Raw genomic sequence first — 18,657 nt, 5'->3', positions numbered from 1 at the left:
GACTAGAGCGGTACCCATGTTTAGGATTTGAAAATGTTCCCAATGATTGTGTAACTGCATGTGAAGGTTGAAAATAATCAGGGTTTCTATGGAAAAGTATTAGGATTTTTAGTAATTTCCATGTTTTGATAAGAACGTATTGCCCCTGTCCTGTTTTTTGAAGTATACACAGAGCTGCCTCTATTGCCTTTACGTTACAGCCTACAAAACAGATCTACCCCGAGAGCTTTATAACTGTACTAAATCTGCTACCAGATTAGTTTGAAAGAAATGGGACAGAATTTTATACGTGCATGGTATTACAAATAAGCAAATGTTAAACTTGTCTGACCATTTATGCGTTATGCACTGATGTTGGCTCGTTAACAAGGCTGTGTAAAGGACCTGCAACTCAATAAATACCATATATTTTTGTTTTGATGATTTGTGTTCATATTCTAATGATGTTTTAATTTCAGTAAACTGAGAATTGTGGATCTTGGGTTTCAAAAAATTTGGTCCGAGAGGAAGTGACGTTTGAGGTCGGAAAGCAGGTCAAAGGTAAAAGGTGAACGCAAACGAGCGCAACACCGGAAATGGTGGTGACGAAAGTAATTTGCGGATTTTTGTTTTTGTTTTTACGATGACATCCAGAAGCGCAAAATATAGCGGATCAGGCTTAACAAGTGATGGCAGGAGATACAATGATGGAGAAGCACTGCAGCGAACTATTGGCTACTAAGTTAGCAAAGAGCTGACTTTAATTAGACCTCGTGGAGAGGAAGAAGCTAGCGGCCAACAAAGTAAGGCATGTTTATCTGTATAGGACATTACGTACACGGTGCTTCACGAGGCATCCAACAACCTCTAACTTTCAGAGACCTGTGGCCTACATCAGTGTTTCAGAGGGTTTTAAAGAAGTCTGGCTTTCCTATGAGCCAGTGCCCAGCTGCTGGTGTGTATATTCCTTACATAGACAAATACTGTACATTAATCAAAGTACACAACTCTTTTTTTTTTTTTATGGACAATCATCATGAAATCATTAAAAACTGACTCATTCATATGTTTTTTTTTTCATATGGGCACTGAGAGTGGTTCTTTTTTCTGTTCTTATATGTGTTACGCTCTCAAATAGAGTGACTGATGTTGCATTTTTAAAGGCTGATTGACTAATGATGGTTTGTAGCTGGAAAAAGCTGATAGTTGATGTCACCCACCAGATTTTCTTTCCGCATCCTGTAGTTAGGGACGTGACCAGTGGTGATGATGAAACATGTCACATTAATAGGCTGCGGCTGCACCAAGTTAAACATATTTTATTACAGCATGCAAAATTACATCGTTCCCTTATAGCCTGGTATGTTCAGGGTTGCGAACTATGACACCAGATCCTTTATTTGGATTCTTTGGTTTTTAGAGCTTGTATCACTGTTATAGTTTTTGTTTTGTCAGAGACTTGAGAATTTTTTTCACCGTGAAAAAAGAAGAGCGCAATTGGGGGAACTAAGTAGCAGATAAGAAGTGATTTCAGACAGTAAATGTAAACAACTTGAAATGTCAACAATAAATGGCATTGTAAAAGTTGAATTACCAGAAAAACAAGGATGCGTATTATTGCCACACTTTTTGATGCAAGGGATTTCTTTGGAGATGCAACATTTAAGACCAGTGGCAATCAATCAGGAAAGCCTGTACTTATATTAGCACATTTATTTCTCTAACTTTCAAGTGTATTTTTTTTTTATTTTTTATTTTTTTTTAAATCTACTAGTTAAATTTGTGAGTCAGAGTTAGGCTTTGAAAAGTATTAAGCACGAGCAGGGGGAGGGAGGGAGGAGGAGTAGCAGCACGTAGAACAAGGAGCACCGCGGTGAAAGGTTTCCCTCGAGGAGGAGGAGGAGGAGGAAATGTTTTTGCGAGGGTCAGTCCTGTTTGTGCCTCTCTGCTGTCAAAGCCTCTCCTGCAGCAGCAGACGAGGTTAAGGCTTAGGAGGCCGGCCGCTCTCACACTGCGTCTCTCTCACCACTGACAGCTCGCCGAGAGAGAGAGACACACACACACACACACACACACACACACACACACACACACACACACACACACACACACACACACACACGTAGACAACAGTACTCTTAAACTTTCCACTTTACCCCAGTCATCCTACCTCCTTTTTAATGTGTCTGCCCTTCCTTTCCATCTCTTCTTCTTCCTCTCTGTCTCTTGCTCCCTTTGCTTCAGTTTCTCTCATTGTTTTTCAGTTTCTGTCTTTCTTCTTCTTCTTCTTCTTCTTCTTCTTCTTCTTCTTTTTCTTTTTCTTCTCTCCTCTTCTAATTGGTCTCCGCTAGGTTAGCTTAGACAGGCCTATTCATCATAGCACTATCCTCAGAGACAAACCCTCGGGGAGCAAGGGGTAGCTAGACGGAGTCAGACGGGAGGGCGATAGGGTCTGCCGCTTGTCAACCCACTTCTCTCCTCTTTTTTCCCCTCTTTTCCTCCTCTCCTCCCTCCCTCGTCTCTCTGCTCACTGCATAGATGTCAGTTTTGCAGAGGGAAGAGGGGGTGAGGGAGGTAAGGTGGAACGGAGGGAGGGAATGTAGACACATTAGTTAGCCTATTAGTTCAACAAGCTGCTTCCATGCCTGTCAATGGTCCAACATCCAAGCACCGGCACATGTACACACACACACACACACACACACACACACACACACACACACACACACACACACACACACACACACACACACACACACACACACACTGTTCTCACGTCTGACATTTGTTACATGTAGTATCTGTTTGAGGGAGTGATTGTGAGTGACGGGCTGAGTGAGGAAAAAAAAAAACGTACATGGAACTACACGTCTCGTCATTTCTGGTGTCCGGAGGACCTTAATGAGTGAAACACAGTACATAAGCACTCGCTCATTTTTACAACTGTCACTGTGTACTGCATCTCTGTGACTTGTGTGTGTGTGTGTGTGTGTGTGTGTGTGTGAGAGAGAACATGGACGCTGTTGTAAAGGGCAATGAGAAGCATGCAGAGGTTCATTCTGTGAGGTCTAAATGTCTTCTCTGATAAGGTCAAAGCAGATTTCTTTCCACTGTAGATTTGTCAGAGAGTTTCTATTCATTTGAAGAGCTGACACTCACACAAGCGGAGCACCGGCTTGCTTCTTTATGATTCTGTAAATTATTTTTTTTTCTAAAAGATTTGCATGGTGATAAAACCAAATGATCATGGGTAAAAATAGAAACAGGGATTGGAACGGCTTTTACAGGTGAAAGTGAGACAATCTTTCAGGATTCCTTTACTCCAGTGGTCCCACTTTTTGGGCTTCTGACTCCTTAAAATGAAGAAGTGCCGACTTTCCGTCCCTCATCACTGCCTGCACTCTTTTTGGGGCTTCAAGATGTCAATTGATCTATTATTGTAAAACAAAAGATCAGAAAAAAGTCAAAGTTCATCCTCTTGTTGGGAAATATCCAACCTAACGGTGGCAACTTTCCCGGGAAAAACCCCAAGCAGTGCACAGTGACTTGTTTTCCATCACCCAGCAAGGGTTGTTCTGCTGGGGAGGGGAGTCCAAGCTCATAGAGAAACAGAGATCGTCGTGATTGTAATTTACACTAATGAATATACAATTATAATGTGTAGTATTTACGCACCGGTTGTACATCTTATTTCGACATTTGGCCGGGTAGCAAACTTTAATGCTGTTATGGCGCCGACTGAATTGCTTTGGTACCATTAACTTTAGTACTAAGAATGTCTTGTCATTAGGTACCAAATTTCAATACCCGAGCAGCATCCACTCTTAACACGTTTTCATTTTAAAATACTTAACTTTTTTTTCTTCACGCAGGAGTAAATCTCATCGGCGTCACTAAACCAGAACATTTCCTTCCCGCGCAGATATAGTCACTAGCTTTCAATTTAAGCTGAATCTTACATCCAAACGTCTTATTTGACCTTTTAAAAGTAGTTTGTGGTCGCAAACCTGTCTGTGTTGCAGGCACTGCAGTAACTTGAAGCTTTTTTTGTGTGCAGCCAGGTAGCTAGTATCCAACGATAGCATGTGAGGTGTTCAACCAACATCAGTAAATTCTTGCATCTAGTGATAGTTTGCATGAGACGTTTAAGGGACATCTGCTAGTTGTAAAAAAAACTAAAACAAACCCCGAGCTACACTCTCTCCTTGTAAGATGCATGATAACTAAAGATTTGTACCATAATGTGTAATTTCTTTCTTCTTCGAATGGATTTCTATAAAATCTATATTGGAAAAAGTATAGTTCAGGAACCATTATTGAAGTCAAGGTATCAGTACTGAAACATTGCGAGTGGTACCCAGCCCTATTCCTACATCTACACACATCACATATGACTATGCAACAAATGCTCTTGGAGATGAACAGTAAATAATGGAGGGGGAGAAAAGACGGTGCAGCGGTGTGGATGCAGACGCAGCAGCAGTCATGAATATGCAGCACATGTACTGGCTCACCCCCTGCTCCATGTGTTTTGTCAGATTCTCTCTGCCTTCTCCTCCTGTTTGATTCAAATCCCCTGCTCTCTCACTCCTAATACCTCTTCAGCATCTCTTCTCCTCATCCTCTCTCTCTCCCTCTGCTGCATGAGCCCCTCTCCACTAATCACCTGAGGCCCAATTATACTCAGTTGGCCCCACGCCTCCTCCTTACAGGGGCTCTGGAGGGCCAAAATAAACCCATGCTGACTGACGTTAATTTGCATGACTTCTTGGCCTCCATAAGTACCACTGTTGTCTGTCTTCTGCAGCTGTATAGGAAGCCAGCGGAGGAGGAAGAGAGGTAGAACATGTCAGTAGTTAGTCATGTTATGTAATCGGAAGCAATAGGAAAGGAGTAACGAGGGCAGCGGGTGTCGCACTGCTTTCTAACTAACTAAGAACCGTCCAACCCTTATTTTTCAAGCCGACATTGATCTGACAGATCATACTTCAGCTCCGCGTCAGTCAGACTAACATTGTTGACAGTTTGTGTTTGGCCAAATCTTTGTAGTCTAGTGGCATCGCTTTTCAAACTATGTAAAGTAAAAATTCCCATCCAACAGTTTTCTGCTACTTTGAAGACAAATTATTATCTATTTTATGATACTTGGCAACCAGTCTTCAAGTCATCTGATATGCCATGAAAATTCAATTTGGGACTTGAGGGGTAAACAAATCTTTCAGGAACCTATTTCACGAAAACAAATCAGATCTACTTATATCTGAATGGTGCCAATATAATTTACTTCTATCTTCTTTTCGGCTCCTTTTATTTCATTTTATCTTCTAAAGCACAATAAAACTGAAATGGTAAAGGCCTTTAATAAGATCTTGCATGAAAGTATAGTTTTAATACGTTAAATATCTCAGTCGAAGATGCAAGAGACAGACTTTAAATAAAGGAAGGTAAAACCTGCAGCAACAGAGGCCAAAACATCCTGATTTATAGTCCACCGGTCGAGCTCCAAGCTCACCGGATCCTACAATTCCCATAATGCAACTCAATAGCGTCTCTCTAAATGCTCGCTAAAAGTTTTTTTTCAGTCTTTTCAGAAAAGCTGCTATCAGAACTACAGAAAATATTGTCTAGCTGATTTTGCTGGCTGTGTCGTGCTCCCCGTGGTCAATAAGTACACTGTAACATATGAAATCATTCTAATGTATCTAAATAGTTTTAGTCCAATTATCACCGAGTACATGAACCTTGCAATATTCTGAATAACCTCGCTACAACTACGTCTTGCAAAGAATTTCTAAAGTGTACAATGATTATATTGTATGTTGTAGACATACTGCATCTTTAGCATCTTTAGCTGTGGCTGATCCATGTGTATCATTGCGGCTTCGTGAATAACAAATGGGGCTAGTTAACCTAGCTGTCACATTAACTACCGCAGAGGCTGATTAAGACAGATTGTTGCTGCTGCCGTGATGGTGACTATGCTTTGGTTGTGTATGATTATGGCTGTGACGCATTATCTTATAATGGGTGAAACACTAACTTCATGTCGGGGTTGTGTGTGCGATGAATTGGCATGATGGTGCTGGCTGAGCGTTGCATTAAGCTGCTGACCTCCTGTGGTGTGTTGGTGACACATCTGTCATATCTGGTATAAACACAATAGAATCAAATCCTACATGGCTTAAAAAGGCTTTTATGGCTAACTTTAAATGGAGTCCAGCTATTGAGCCATGTCCATCGCATCATACAGTCAACCATCATGCATCTGAGTCATAACCATCAAAATATTTAAAGAGAATATCACTAACAGTGTCAGTGTTTTGTAACTGGACGACCCACTAACTGTTCCTATGGATCAGGGGGATCAGAAAAAGTCTGATGGCTCGGATAAAACAGCAATTGTTAACTTTCACTCAAATGTTAATCCTTTACCATATGATGCATTCTTGCAGTCTTACAGTTTCCCTAAGTTGGCAAGGAACCAAGACAAACACACACACACACACACACACACACACACACACACACACACACACACACACACACACACAAAAGGGCTGTTTGCCATTCTGGTGTCTTGGGCAGGCACCCAATCTGTGGACAGCCTGGCCTATGTCTCAAGCTGGGCATGTGCTGTTTTCTGTGTGTGTGGCGTGTTGTCGCCATGTCGTGGCTTGTGTCCTATTATCACCCCTCGTCCCCTTCCTCCTCCTCCTCCTCCTCCTTACCTACACACACACACACACACACACACACACACACACACACACACACACACACACACACGTGCACACACACACACACACACACACACACACACACACACACACACACACACACACACACACACGTGCACACACACACACACACACCTCTGCCCCCTCCTAGACTCGGCCAGCAGCCAAGACTGCAGCACTGGGACACTCCGGTCGCTCAGAGTGGTGGGGTGAGAGGAGGGAGGCGGTTGAGATGAGATGTGTGTGTCCTCAGACAGAAAGCAGTGCTGTGGGGTCACACCGAGACACAAACAACCAGCAGCTCTGTCAGCAGCCCCAGACTGTCCACAATGAGGCTGGATGTACAGGAATGTGGCATTAACAACAGAAACAAGTATGTGTTTGTATTGAAAATAAGTCTGGAACCATATGCTTATATCCCGATTTGATACCATCACAATACTTGAGTATAGATTCGTTTGTATTGCCATTTTTAAGTAGTGGTGATTCTACAAGCATTACGATTTGTTATTAAAATCTATTTTGTTTACTTTTTTTTTTATTCTCGACCACTGTAAATCGTTCAGTCTTCCAAAGGTTATCTATATTAGAAGTGATATTTCAAAATCAAAGCATATCACATGTCAGTCAGCCTTTCTGTGCTTTATTTCAGTAGCATTATTGGCTATAAATTCCTCTGCTTTGTCTTACAGCCTTGCTGATGGCAAATCTGCCATTACCACTTGAGGCCAATATGACAGTTTACTACCTTTTAGTTGAACTAAGCAATGTTGTAATAAAGCTGTAGTCATGTCAAAATGAAAGGAATTAAAGTGGAACCACCGCTGCTTTTATTTTTAAGCTCCCGGCTCATCTCGGGCTGGAAGTGTTGAAGTCGTTGGTGTTTCTAGTTTTCAGACACTCAGACAAAAACAGTTAGCCATCAGTGGAAAGATAAACCAACATCAGTCATGATCATCATTAACGTGATGATTTATTCACTGAGCAGCATACTGGCCATTTTTGGCCACCAATTGAACAACTTAACAGCTCTCTCTCTTTGTTTCCTCGCCCACAGTAACAGACTAACCGCCCAGCATGCGGGCTAACCGTTAGTTAGTTAGTTGTACAAGCTAAGTGTAAATAATTCATGAAATATCAATTAATGTAAATGTGGAGCGAAACACTCACACAGAACCTTTAACTTCCAAAAAATTATTTTTTATTCTGAAGGACCAATAAAATTATGGCAAATATTTACAAATAATTACTTCTTAGTTTCACATTACAGGTACATAAATGGAATAATTCACCAACAACAGTCACTCAGGTGGACGGATGGACAGGTACACAGACTGAGTATGAAGAGATGCATCAAGCAAACTGCAATTTAATATTTAACACAGTAAACTCAAAGCCAGGAAATAAAATAACAATAATATTAACAATAAAAATATTACAAAAATAAGCATAATATCAAATTCACCATTTATTTCCAGTTTTCTGAACATAACCGACCGCCATTCAGGAACCAAAAAACTGAATAGAAGATAAAAGAAGAAAAATCAAGTGATATGATATCTTTGGCAAATTCGCACTGCAGTAAAATACATTCAAATATTAAGACAACACACAACACACAAAGAGAAAAAACACCAAGTTTTGTTTGCAACTACTAGAAAATTGAATAAAAAACATACACATTTTGTTAAAGAAGCATTTCTTTTACTTTTTTTTTTTTAAATCCTCCCCTCCAGAATATTTGAAGGCATTTCTTATCTTCATTTTGTGTTTGTATCTGTAAGTCTTTTCTGCTATTTTATATGTTTTTTGTACAAGAATCTATCATTTAAAACAGGCATCACAGGCTTTGGTGAATGTTACAGATATGTTTTCTTTTTGTCGCGTTTAATTTTGAAGAATAGAACAAGCGGAATTGTTAAAATCCAATTTATTCTGATGTATTTATTTCCGTCTTTTGTTTGTTCCTTTTTTCTTTTCTTTTTTTTTTTTACCAAAACGTCACAGATATAAATATCTCTTTAACACCCCAGATAGGAAGCCATGGACACAAAAAAACTCCAGATTGTTACACGAAAGGCCACAGTAAGGTGAAAAATCATGTATCTATTTTTGATTTTTTTTTTTGATTGAAACATCTGCTTAAAAAGCACAGTCGATTTTTGTAGGCTGAGTCGTGTGTATTACTCCTCTTCCACAGTTGAATAATATTAAGATGTACAGAACATTGTAACACTTCAGTATGAGATCTGTCCAGAGCCTAGTTATATCAGCAAGCATGAAACAGATTGTGCCACTAATTGCTGTCAAGATGTGATGCTGAATTCCCTTTAGGTTTTAGGAAGGCAGTAGCCATCTTCATGGATTCATATTGAGATACAGTCAGGCAGTGCACACTCGGTGAGAAATCATAATAAAGGGAAAAAAAAACTAATTTGCATTTATTTCAGTTTTCTATTCGACTCGGAGCTGGGATCAAGATTCAGGATGCAATTTATTTTCATGGACAGTAAACTGTAGAAGTGCTGGAGATGAAATGTCTTTGTTTGATCTGGAACTCGTGATTCTTTTTGTTTTTAAATGCTTTAGAGCTACACGAAGAGAAAACAGAATATGAGATGCGATCTCACAGAACGCTCTTGACCAAATAAAGAGACAGGCAGCAATATTGCCATTGAAATGACCTCGCTTTGGCACAAAACACCCTGCTTCATTCCTATGCAGAATTTCTGACAGGACAGTGAGCATGACGTCTGAATAGTCAGAGAGAAAAGTAAAAAAAAGGAGAGAAAAAAGGATTAATAAGGCTGTCTAAAGAAAGAGGGAGGACTCTTTGAAGAAGGTCACTGGCCTGAAATCAACAGAATAGTTTTAATATTCCTAATCCTGATGGTGGTGTGGCAGTGCTACAGGAGGGGAGGAGAGGAGAGACGGGGGAAGACGAGTGCATGAGATATGATGAGATTAGAGCTGAGGGAGGGGGGAGAAGAAAGACGGGATGAGCTTCTGATGGCACAGCAGGTTTGGCCTCCCTTGGGGAACACAGGGGCATAAGAGGAGGGGCAATCACCACTTCGCAAAGGACAAAGGGAGGGAGCAAGTGTGTGTCTGTACCTATATTTATATATATATATGTATATATATATATATATATATATGTGTGTGTGTGTGGGTGTGGGTGGCCTCTGCCCACCGTGCTTTCTACAGTACCACCCACAATGACAAGTCCCCCCTCATCACTGCAGTCAATGTCACAACTGCCAATTGAAACAGCTGCGGGCCAATGAGAATCCACTCGCTCCCCATGTGAACCAGTTAGGTCAAAGCAATGGCAAGGCAAGCTGTGTCACTATGAGATGCATAGTTAACAAATAATCCTGTTACTATATCACAGGATTCTTGGCTACACCGGATAACGGGCATTGACTTTGTTTGGTCTGTTTGATGTTGTTGCCTCACGTGACTGGACACAGGAGACAGCTCTACCTCCTCAAGGAGAACGACTATCAATCAATATGTTGTCATGTTTACAGTTGTGTGTGTGTGTGTGTGTGTGTGTGTGTGTGTGTGTGTGTGTGTGTGTGTGTGTGTGTGTGTGTGTGTGTGTGTGTGTGTGTGTGACTTTTCTTTCTGAAAAAAAGTGGGTGATTCATTTGTAAGACGCTCTGGTTCGTAAAAAAAAAAAAAAGGGTTATAATGAACAGATTTGAAATATATCTGTCACTGACTTGGCTTTTCTTTTAATATATATTTTGAGCCTTTTTTTATTTTTTAGAAGTTTTCACTTCTTGTCAAGCCAGTTGGTCCTGTTTAACCCTCATCAATCTCCGTATGGACATCTCCCAGAATTTGGACACATCAGTCACAGATCCACTCATAACAATTATTAGGGATTGAAAATCTGCACTCTGTAGATGGTAGAACATCTTTTTAACATGTTAAATCTACATTGTAGAACTTTTGTCGCCCCCTACTGCCAGTGGTAGTAATTACAAAAACCGTCAACACGGGTTTACGTTAAAGACTCCGCCGTAGCTATTGTTGCGGCGCTAAACTGTGGGGAATTTTTTTGTGTGTGTGTGTAACAACCACCGCAAAATTACTCCTTTAACTATCAGAATTTTATCCAATTAAATCCTTGGAATATTATTAATATTCTTGGAGTATGTTCTGCTTTTTGTTATTGTAGCTGCCTGACAATTCATAGATTACGAGTAAGATTTTCTATCACCTGATGCGTTCGCAGATCCGTGACTGAAAACTCCACTTTCGGGGAGATTTTAAGACGTTTATGTGACGTGTATGGGGGCGAGATTAGTGTTAGGTCCTGTGATCAGAGCTCCAATGTTACCGATGATGCATAGTGAATAATGTATAATGAAATTGCTGTCTGGTACTTATTTGTGAAAGGCTTTATATGATCTACAACTCTGTGTTTGCCTGGACAGATAATCAGAGATTTGTTGAAGGAGCTGCAGGGAGGGACACTCAATCTTATTTTAGTGACTCGTGGTCAATCCGGGGGATGTTGACATATAAAACTAAAGGCACTGTCCTTGTTTTCAGCTGGTGTGGTTCAGGTTCAATAATGCCTCAGAAGGATCAAGAGAAAAAGAGAGAAATAAAGAGAGACTCCTGCTGCGGTGCACACTGGCAGCACAGCAGGCGAGCTGTCAGAAGAATCTTCTTTTAGAGTTGTGTATGCACAACTTTTTAAGGTCTACAAATGTGAAAGGATCCACTCTATTACTATTTCAAAAAAATCCAGAAACAACAAAGATTGAGAAACTAACAGCTTTGTTCAGTGTTCATAGTTATAGTATGTTTATATAGCTATATTTTAATGTCTCACACTGCAGATTTGGTGCCTCCAATCTGTTAGCTAGTAAAAACTACACAGTAGCAATGGAGCGCTACAGTCAGCCACACATACCCAAAACAAACAAACAAAAGGTATGTAAACACTCGCAGACAATGGCTAAAACAACACCACGCATCTTTTAAGTCTTTTTTATCGTAAAGAAAGTTTTGTCACTAAAATCTAAATTCAAATGTGAATAATTGAAATTGCTATTGACATTGTGACTTATCGTCTCTTTCACTTATTACTGTACAAGTCTCGTTTTGATAGAATTGAAACAGGAAGCTACGTACAGGTTTAGGAAGATATTGCCCTCTCACAAGATCAACATAGTGAGCCCTCAGATGGGGTTAAAACACTGATTTCAGATCAGTGCTGAGGGGCAAATATCTCCAATTCTGTCTGTACATGATGGGTAAGGCCTCGACCCTGGTGTCATGCATTGTCACAGCGCAGAACTGATGTAGGAGACAAACAGAACAAAAGAAAACTTTCACTTATTTTTGTCACGAAAGCAATGCTTTTATAGAAACAATTTAAGTTGTCAAACAGCACAAGGACACGCACTCAAATAGGGGAGAAAAATAATAATAATAATAATAAGAAGAAGAAGTACTTCATGGTTCTGAAAGCAAGTCAACAAAGTAAAATGGCGCCTTTAAATGATGATTGAGTCTCTTTGTGCTTTTGTAGTTAATCAGCCGATCCACTAGGGGGGGCCCATCTTTGGGGAGTTTAAAGAGAGCAAGAGAAAGAGAGAAAGAGAGAAGAGAAAGAAAGGATGCCACTGCCTCCTGGTTCTTCTTTTGAATATTCAGGAGGCGGCTAAAAATGGCGTCTCATTAAGTGGCACCTGTGTCGACTGATACCAGGCAACAAACTATAAACAGGATCACATTTATAAACAAAGACTTCTTATATTGAAAGTTTTTCAGATTTCATATTTCACTGCATCGTCATCATCATCATCATCATCACTATTCTAGCACAACAGCGTGACACTATTATAAATCATTACAGGCATTCACTCTCATCACGGAGTGCAGCGCAGAAAAGCTTCTTAATATATTACTCTGTGTCTCCTCCATTATAAATAGCTCTTGATCAGGACTAAATCTCATCTGGGGAGGTCGGATAGCACCTACCTGTACAATAACACGACCCGGTGGAATTGATTTTGTTCTGATGTGAACATGTACACTGTTAGTTTTACAGAAGGGGGCTCATGTTTCCGGCTGTGCTTTACTGAAAGGCCTGTCTGTTGGTCAGTGGCATTTGAACCACTTCGAATGTGGATTTGAGGCATGGATGTATTAAGAGAGCTAGATACCGCACCGCCACTCAGCCTTGCTGTCAATTTTTCACAAATGGTCGCTTGCGATGTTGCAACTAAAAAAAAAAAACTAAAAAAAACTCTGTGCCCCAAAAAGCTTCTTTTTTTTTTCTCCCAATAAACCACTTTCATCAAAGAGCTGTGTGTCAAACTGTTGACGGGACACTTCCAACTCCAAACAAGGTCAAATTTGTCTACTGTTAATTTACGAGTTTTATATTTGTAAAATCTAAAAGTATGTGACAAATTGGCTTTATTTTTGCGATTTCATCACAAGCAGCTGATTGGGAACCCGCGAGCATGGTCAGTTGGGTATTACACAGATGTGCACGTATAGTAGGCCGTAGAACACAAAAGCAAACACGGACCCAAGAAACTTGTTTTGGCTCATGCGCCAGGAAAACAATTTTCGTACTAGTGAGTGGGAGCCATTTTGGGCTTCCGGTATCCAGTTGTCCCTAATACATCCATCATGTGAGGACACAGTTTTACAAACACATTGATGTTTTGTTTGCTAAACCCCGCCCCTAAATAGAAAATATCCAATCATGGCTCAGCAACTATAATTAGGCAGTTAAGCTTTGGACTTTTTGACATGCTGCTGCAGTGTGCTTGGAACTGTTGTAGGGATGACATATGACGTTTAAAGAGTTTAGAGGGTGGAGTCTTCTAGCTCTTTTTTTTAAAACCAAAAACACAAAAACAAAAGTGTGAGGAATGAACTAAACTATAAATATGGTGGCGTGGGTTCGAATCCCCGGCAGCCCCTGATCCTTTCTGTTTGGAGTTTGCATGTTCTTTTTATATTTCTGTGTGTTAATGGCTGGTGCTCCGCTTTACTCCCACTTTAAAAAAAACGTATGTTAGGGTCTGCAGTTGGTCCTCGAGTGCAGCAATGTGTGGCTGCCCACTGCTCCTAGTGTGCATAGGATGGATCAATTTTCTCACAAGGATCAATAGGGTAGTTCAAAAAAGTTATATGCTGTAACGTGTTCTTCAAATATTGGCTCATCTGCCTGACAGTAGTAAGTCTGGTCTCATCCAAGAGCACATAATTAACTCCTAAATATCTTTGTGGTTGCAGTTCATGGCTAGCACATCCAGTGTGTAGTATTTCCTGACAGTGGGAGAATTATTAGTGTCCAGAGGTTTGCAGCTCTGTCCTGCTCCTCACTGGATTTGTCTAATGTAACGTTACAAATGAAAATGTTCAACATGGAAATACAAGTATGAAAGCTAAATTGGCCAATTGACGGTCATAGGCTAAAAATTAGAAGCTGATTTTGTGTACTTTGTTTTGAAATCAAGGATTGATTGCTTTAAAAAAAATATTTAAGACCTTACCACATACAGTACGTGCTCCGCGAGAATGGTAATCTCGACAGTTACAACAGTAACAGAAAGGGGTGGGGCTTCGCAAACATTTGTAACACTGAACTCTCCCATTGAAATTCGGGTATCCCATTTATTAAACTTTGTGATCCCAGAGTAAATGTGTTGATTCCACAGCAAAGAGACTAGCTTGATAATGATATGAGTGATTTTGGTCAGTCAAAGTTGTGAGGATTGGATTGTCTTTACTTCACTGTAGCGTGGCATAGAAAATTGATTGATAAATGTTGGGTCACAAAAATACTGTTTGAAAAAGTGATTTTGCTCGAATCAGCTCAAATAATGTCATCAAAAATATTCCCAGCCTGAAAACACAACATTTTACCCAGAAGATCACAATACAGTTAGTTGCAATGCTGCATGCAGTCCACTGACTTACTGGCTTCATAGATGACTGGTTGAAAACAAGATAGGGATACCAAGCCTTGATAGATTATGGGAGGGTCCAAATTTCCAAAATGCACCTGTTTACAAAATCAGTCCTATATCCTCACAGTAATGGATACACATACAGTTTTGTGCTGCAGCTCAGGAGTGTGTTTGTTCGTTTAAATGTCAAAGAAAATTCAAACTTCACTGACGTCAAACACTTGAAATCTCCTCATTGCAGTCCGTGCGTAGGCCAGTTTGTACTGAGCGGTGCTGGTGCTATCCATCCCTCCCTCCCTCGTCTCCCGCTCCTCACCCTCCTCTTCTCTCTGCAGGAGGGGTCAGTGGCGGTCGTAGGCGGAGGCCGTAGCAGTGGCAGCAGGGCCCGCCCCCCGTGATGTTGCACTGTAATAGTATGGCGATCCTGTGTGTGTGTGTGTGGGGGGATCACAGACACACATTTCTTTCAACTCTCTTAAATCAAACGCAGCTAAAAGTCAATATAGAATTAGAAATCATTTACTCAAAAGATGAGTCCAGTTTGTTACAACTTGGTCTTATTTTTGTATTTTGTCTTCATTTCTGTTTGTTTGGCTGTCGTTGCTCTTCAGTTGTGGGCATTTGAGTGCAGAGGCCAGTGACTTTGCTGCAGTAAAGTTTGAACAAATAGTCAAAGTATTTTTACCCAACCTGAAATACAGTCATTTGACCCATTGTTTTTTTTATATATGTAAATATATATATTTAAAACGATTTTAATTGTAGCAGCTTTCAACCAGTATTTGGAGGTAGAACTGAAAGTGAGTGCAACAAGAATGTATCTGATAATCCCATATTGGACAAGAAAATCACTTTCTATTCAAAATATATTTGACTAATCTGGCGAATTGTTTAAAACTTGTATGACTGTCTTGGCGCTTCTGTTCGGTTTTTTCCCCCAGTGGACCTCTGTTGCAATGTCATCGCTTGCACAGATCTCCCCAATTAACTTGGTGAGACTCATTTTTATTACAGATAGGAATGATGGTTAGAATGACAAAAATAAGACCCAGGTTTTAATAAATCTGAATTCTCCTTTAACAACTTTAATACGGTGTAAATGTGGAATGAGCAGCTTCAATTTTCTGTTAAGATTATATTTTACTTTGAATGTGAGTGGTGAAAGGCAGGAATGAGATGACATGAGCTGATGAAGCTAATGACATAAAAAATAGTCTCCCTTTCACATACAACCAATAAAATGAAATCCGTCTACTTCCTGACTATCAGTATCGCCCTCCTTTCTCTTTCTCGCTCTCTCTGTCACACACACACACACACACACACACACACACACACACACACACACACACACACACACACACACACACACACACACACACACACACACACACACACACCATCTAAGTGACAGTCTAAGCTGACATAGTGAGTACAGCTCTACTACTACTGATCCCTTGAGTCTATTCTCTCCCCAGGGAAGAGGTCAATTCAATACTGTAACCCCAAAGACACACAAAAACGTACACTCGCACACCTTAATACACACAGAAAAAAATTCCCCTTCTCACACACACACACACACACACACACACACACACACACACACACACACACCTGTCTCTGTCACTTCCATCAATCAGCCTAGCTGTGTGTTGACAGGTTATGTCTGTCCACAGTCCAGGTAATCTCAGGAGCCTCTTTGGGGAAGTGAGGCATTAAGCCGACCTGACAAACTATTTAGTCTCACTCAGACTTCAGACGCCCTCTCTCCCCTTTTGCCTCTTTTTTTCTAAACTCCTCTTTCTTTCATTTGTCACCTCTTCCCTCATCCTTCCCTGTCTTTCCTCTGTATCACAGCATCTCCTTTCCCCTGCCATCAATCTTAAACCTTTCAGTGTCTCCTAATGTGCATCTTGTCCTCATATTATGTGTCCACTCATCCGTTATCATACCAAAGTTCCCTTACAGTCTCTTATTCTTTCTTCCTTTTCCACCTCCTGTGCTCTATCATCATCTTTCCTCATCCTTGCACTTCCTCCAGCACATATTCCTGGATCCTCACACATGCTTTTTCACTCCTTCACTTGCTTCGTCTTTCTCTGTCTCTCGTCACCTACCTTGCATCTGTCCTGCCTGGCTGGTGAAGAGACTGGAGGAGCAGCCGATTTCCGTCCCCAGGAGAGACCCATAATCCTGCTGAAACACTGGGGGGGACAAAGGGATGGAGGGAAGGAAGGAGGGAAAAGGAGAGTTGAGGAGAGGAAAGGGTGGGGGGGCACACTACAGGTCATCACAGGTTGACCCCTCTCACCTACTGACCTTTTACACCATTGCCCCCTCCCAGGACATGTTTTGTAGCTTGCTGTCATGTCACATTGGTCCTATGATATAAGATCATTCTTGCCAGCCCATTATAGTTTAGGAGATCAACGCTGGTGGCAGTTTGGGACTGAATGACCAATGGATGTTTTTTTTGTTTGTTTGCATCTCTATTGGTGTGACAAGGCATTAGGTAGCTAAGAGATACCAATTTACATGACTTGTACATGAACTTAATACTCCATGTACCAATGCATCAAGTCCTGCTACCCTGTGTAAAAAAAAAGAAAAGAATCCTGATTGTTCGACTTAGTTAACTTTCTAATTGTTAAAGTGAGGGTGATTTCATGAAACGTGAAACAATAGGTGGTCAGTCTGCTTCCTCCACAACAGATGTAAAACAAAATCCCACAGAAATGTTAACATCTAGTCTGCTCCTTCCTCTCTCACTGCATCTTTCCTTCTCTTCAAATTCATTCAGCCTAAATTGCCAGTCTTTTAAAAAAAAAAAATCCCTCCATAGAACCATTAGTATGTTTCTGATGCACTGCTTTCTACGACACAATACAAAATGAAATGGAATGGGAAAAAAATGAACAGTGGAGCATGAAAGTTACAAGACATAATTAGAGAGGCTGGAAGTGGGATGCGAGGTCGAATGAAATGAAATGAAATTCATTGACACGATTATTGATCCAGTCCTGGTAAGCAGAACTAGCTACAACGATACGGGATACACCAACCTAATAGGCTGGGGTTAGGAAATCTCCACGATTCATTGTACGTGGAATACTGCGGATGGGAATACGGACTTCCGGAAAAATCTCCCCCTGAAAGAAAACACAAAACAAGAAACGGCATGTTTAGAAACAATGTAGGAGACAAAGAACGGTCCTGGCTGCAAAACATTTTATCTTTCATATCCAGCGCTCAACCACGGCTTGATTGTTCTTTGCATTTGCTGAAGATACTCAAGCTGCAGCTAAAAGCTGGCCTGGTGGTGATCAGATTGTGAATATTATGCTCACATGGATCAAAACAAACCAGGTTATATCAATTTTGAGAGTAATAACATGCTGTCTGAAGACACTGAATATTTTAAGTTTTAGTAAAATACTTTCTTGTACAATCTTCTGCAAAGTCAGGCTCGGGATGTATCCGTGCACACGACAGACAGTGATCAGGTTAAATACGGTTTCATATGCTGATATCGCAGTTTCTATCAACTATTATTGCAACTCTTGGACATCTCAAGGGTTTATCCAAGTCACAGAAACTAGAATGGTGTATATGTGTTGGGGCGTCTGTGTCTGAGATGCTACAGCGGGTTGTCCACTAGTCGCAGGGTTCGTGGCACTCACAAATAGTACTCTTACATGTTAGTACTTGTGTAGTACTTGAATTTTGACATAGTAGTGTAGTCTCAAATTGCACAGAGCCTTTCTGCACTTAGAAATAACTGTAGCATTCAAACGCATCACCCGCCGACAAAACTGTCAACTTTTATTATTTGTCTCTGATATGAACATATTTTCGTGCCCTCTGTCCAACACACAATAAACACATTGACGGCTGCTGTCCAACAGTAGTATGGTGGTGCTTTGTGAAAAAGAAAACTCTTGTGTGGTGTTCTGTAACAGTTAGTCGTAATTTGAAAATACTTT

At 40.6% G+C, this 18,657-nt stretch overlaps 1 protein-coding gene across 1 annotated transcript in view; it reads right to left on the bottom strand.

The window, feature by feature from the left end:
- Window positions 1–11,737: 11,737 nt before the first annotated feature.
- pax5 (paired box 5) overlaps window positions 11,738–18,657 on the bottom strand; it is a 57,005-nt gene continuing 50,085 nt past the window's right edge. The window contains exons 9-11 of the mRNA XM_069168046.1: window positions 17,737–17,823; window positions 16,792–16,878; window positions 11,738–15,095 (exon numbers count right to left, since the gene is read on the bottom strand). Coding sequence (XP_069024147.1) covers window positions 15,013–15,095; window positions 16,792–16,878; window positions 17,737–17,823 — 257 coding nt within the window. The 3' untranslated portion in view covers window positions 11,738–15,012. The remainder of the gene's footprint in view (window positions 15,096–16,791; window positions 16,879–17,736; window positions 17,824–18,657) is intronic.

Source organism: Embiotoca jacksoni, unplaced genomic scaffold, assembly GCF_022577435.1.
Source record: "Embiotoca jacksoni isolate LCO1_2020_lvr unplaced genomic scaffold, fEmbJac1.0.p SCAF_4, whole genome shotgun sequence".
Lineage (NCBI taxonomy): Eukaryota > Metazoa > Chordata > Actinopteri > Embiotocidae > Embiotoca > Embiotoca jacksoni.
The sequence above is the reverse complement of the archived record's forward strand: the minus strand, read 5'-3'. Positions and strand labels throughout refer to the sequence as shown.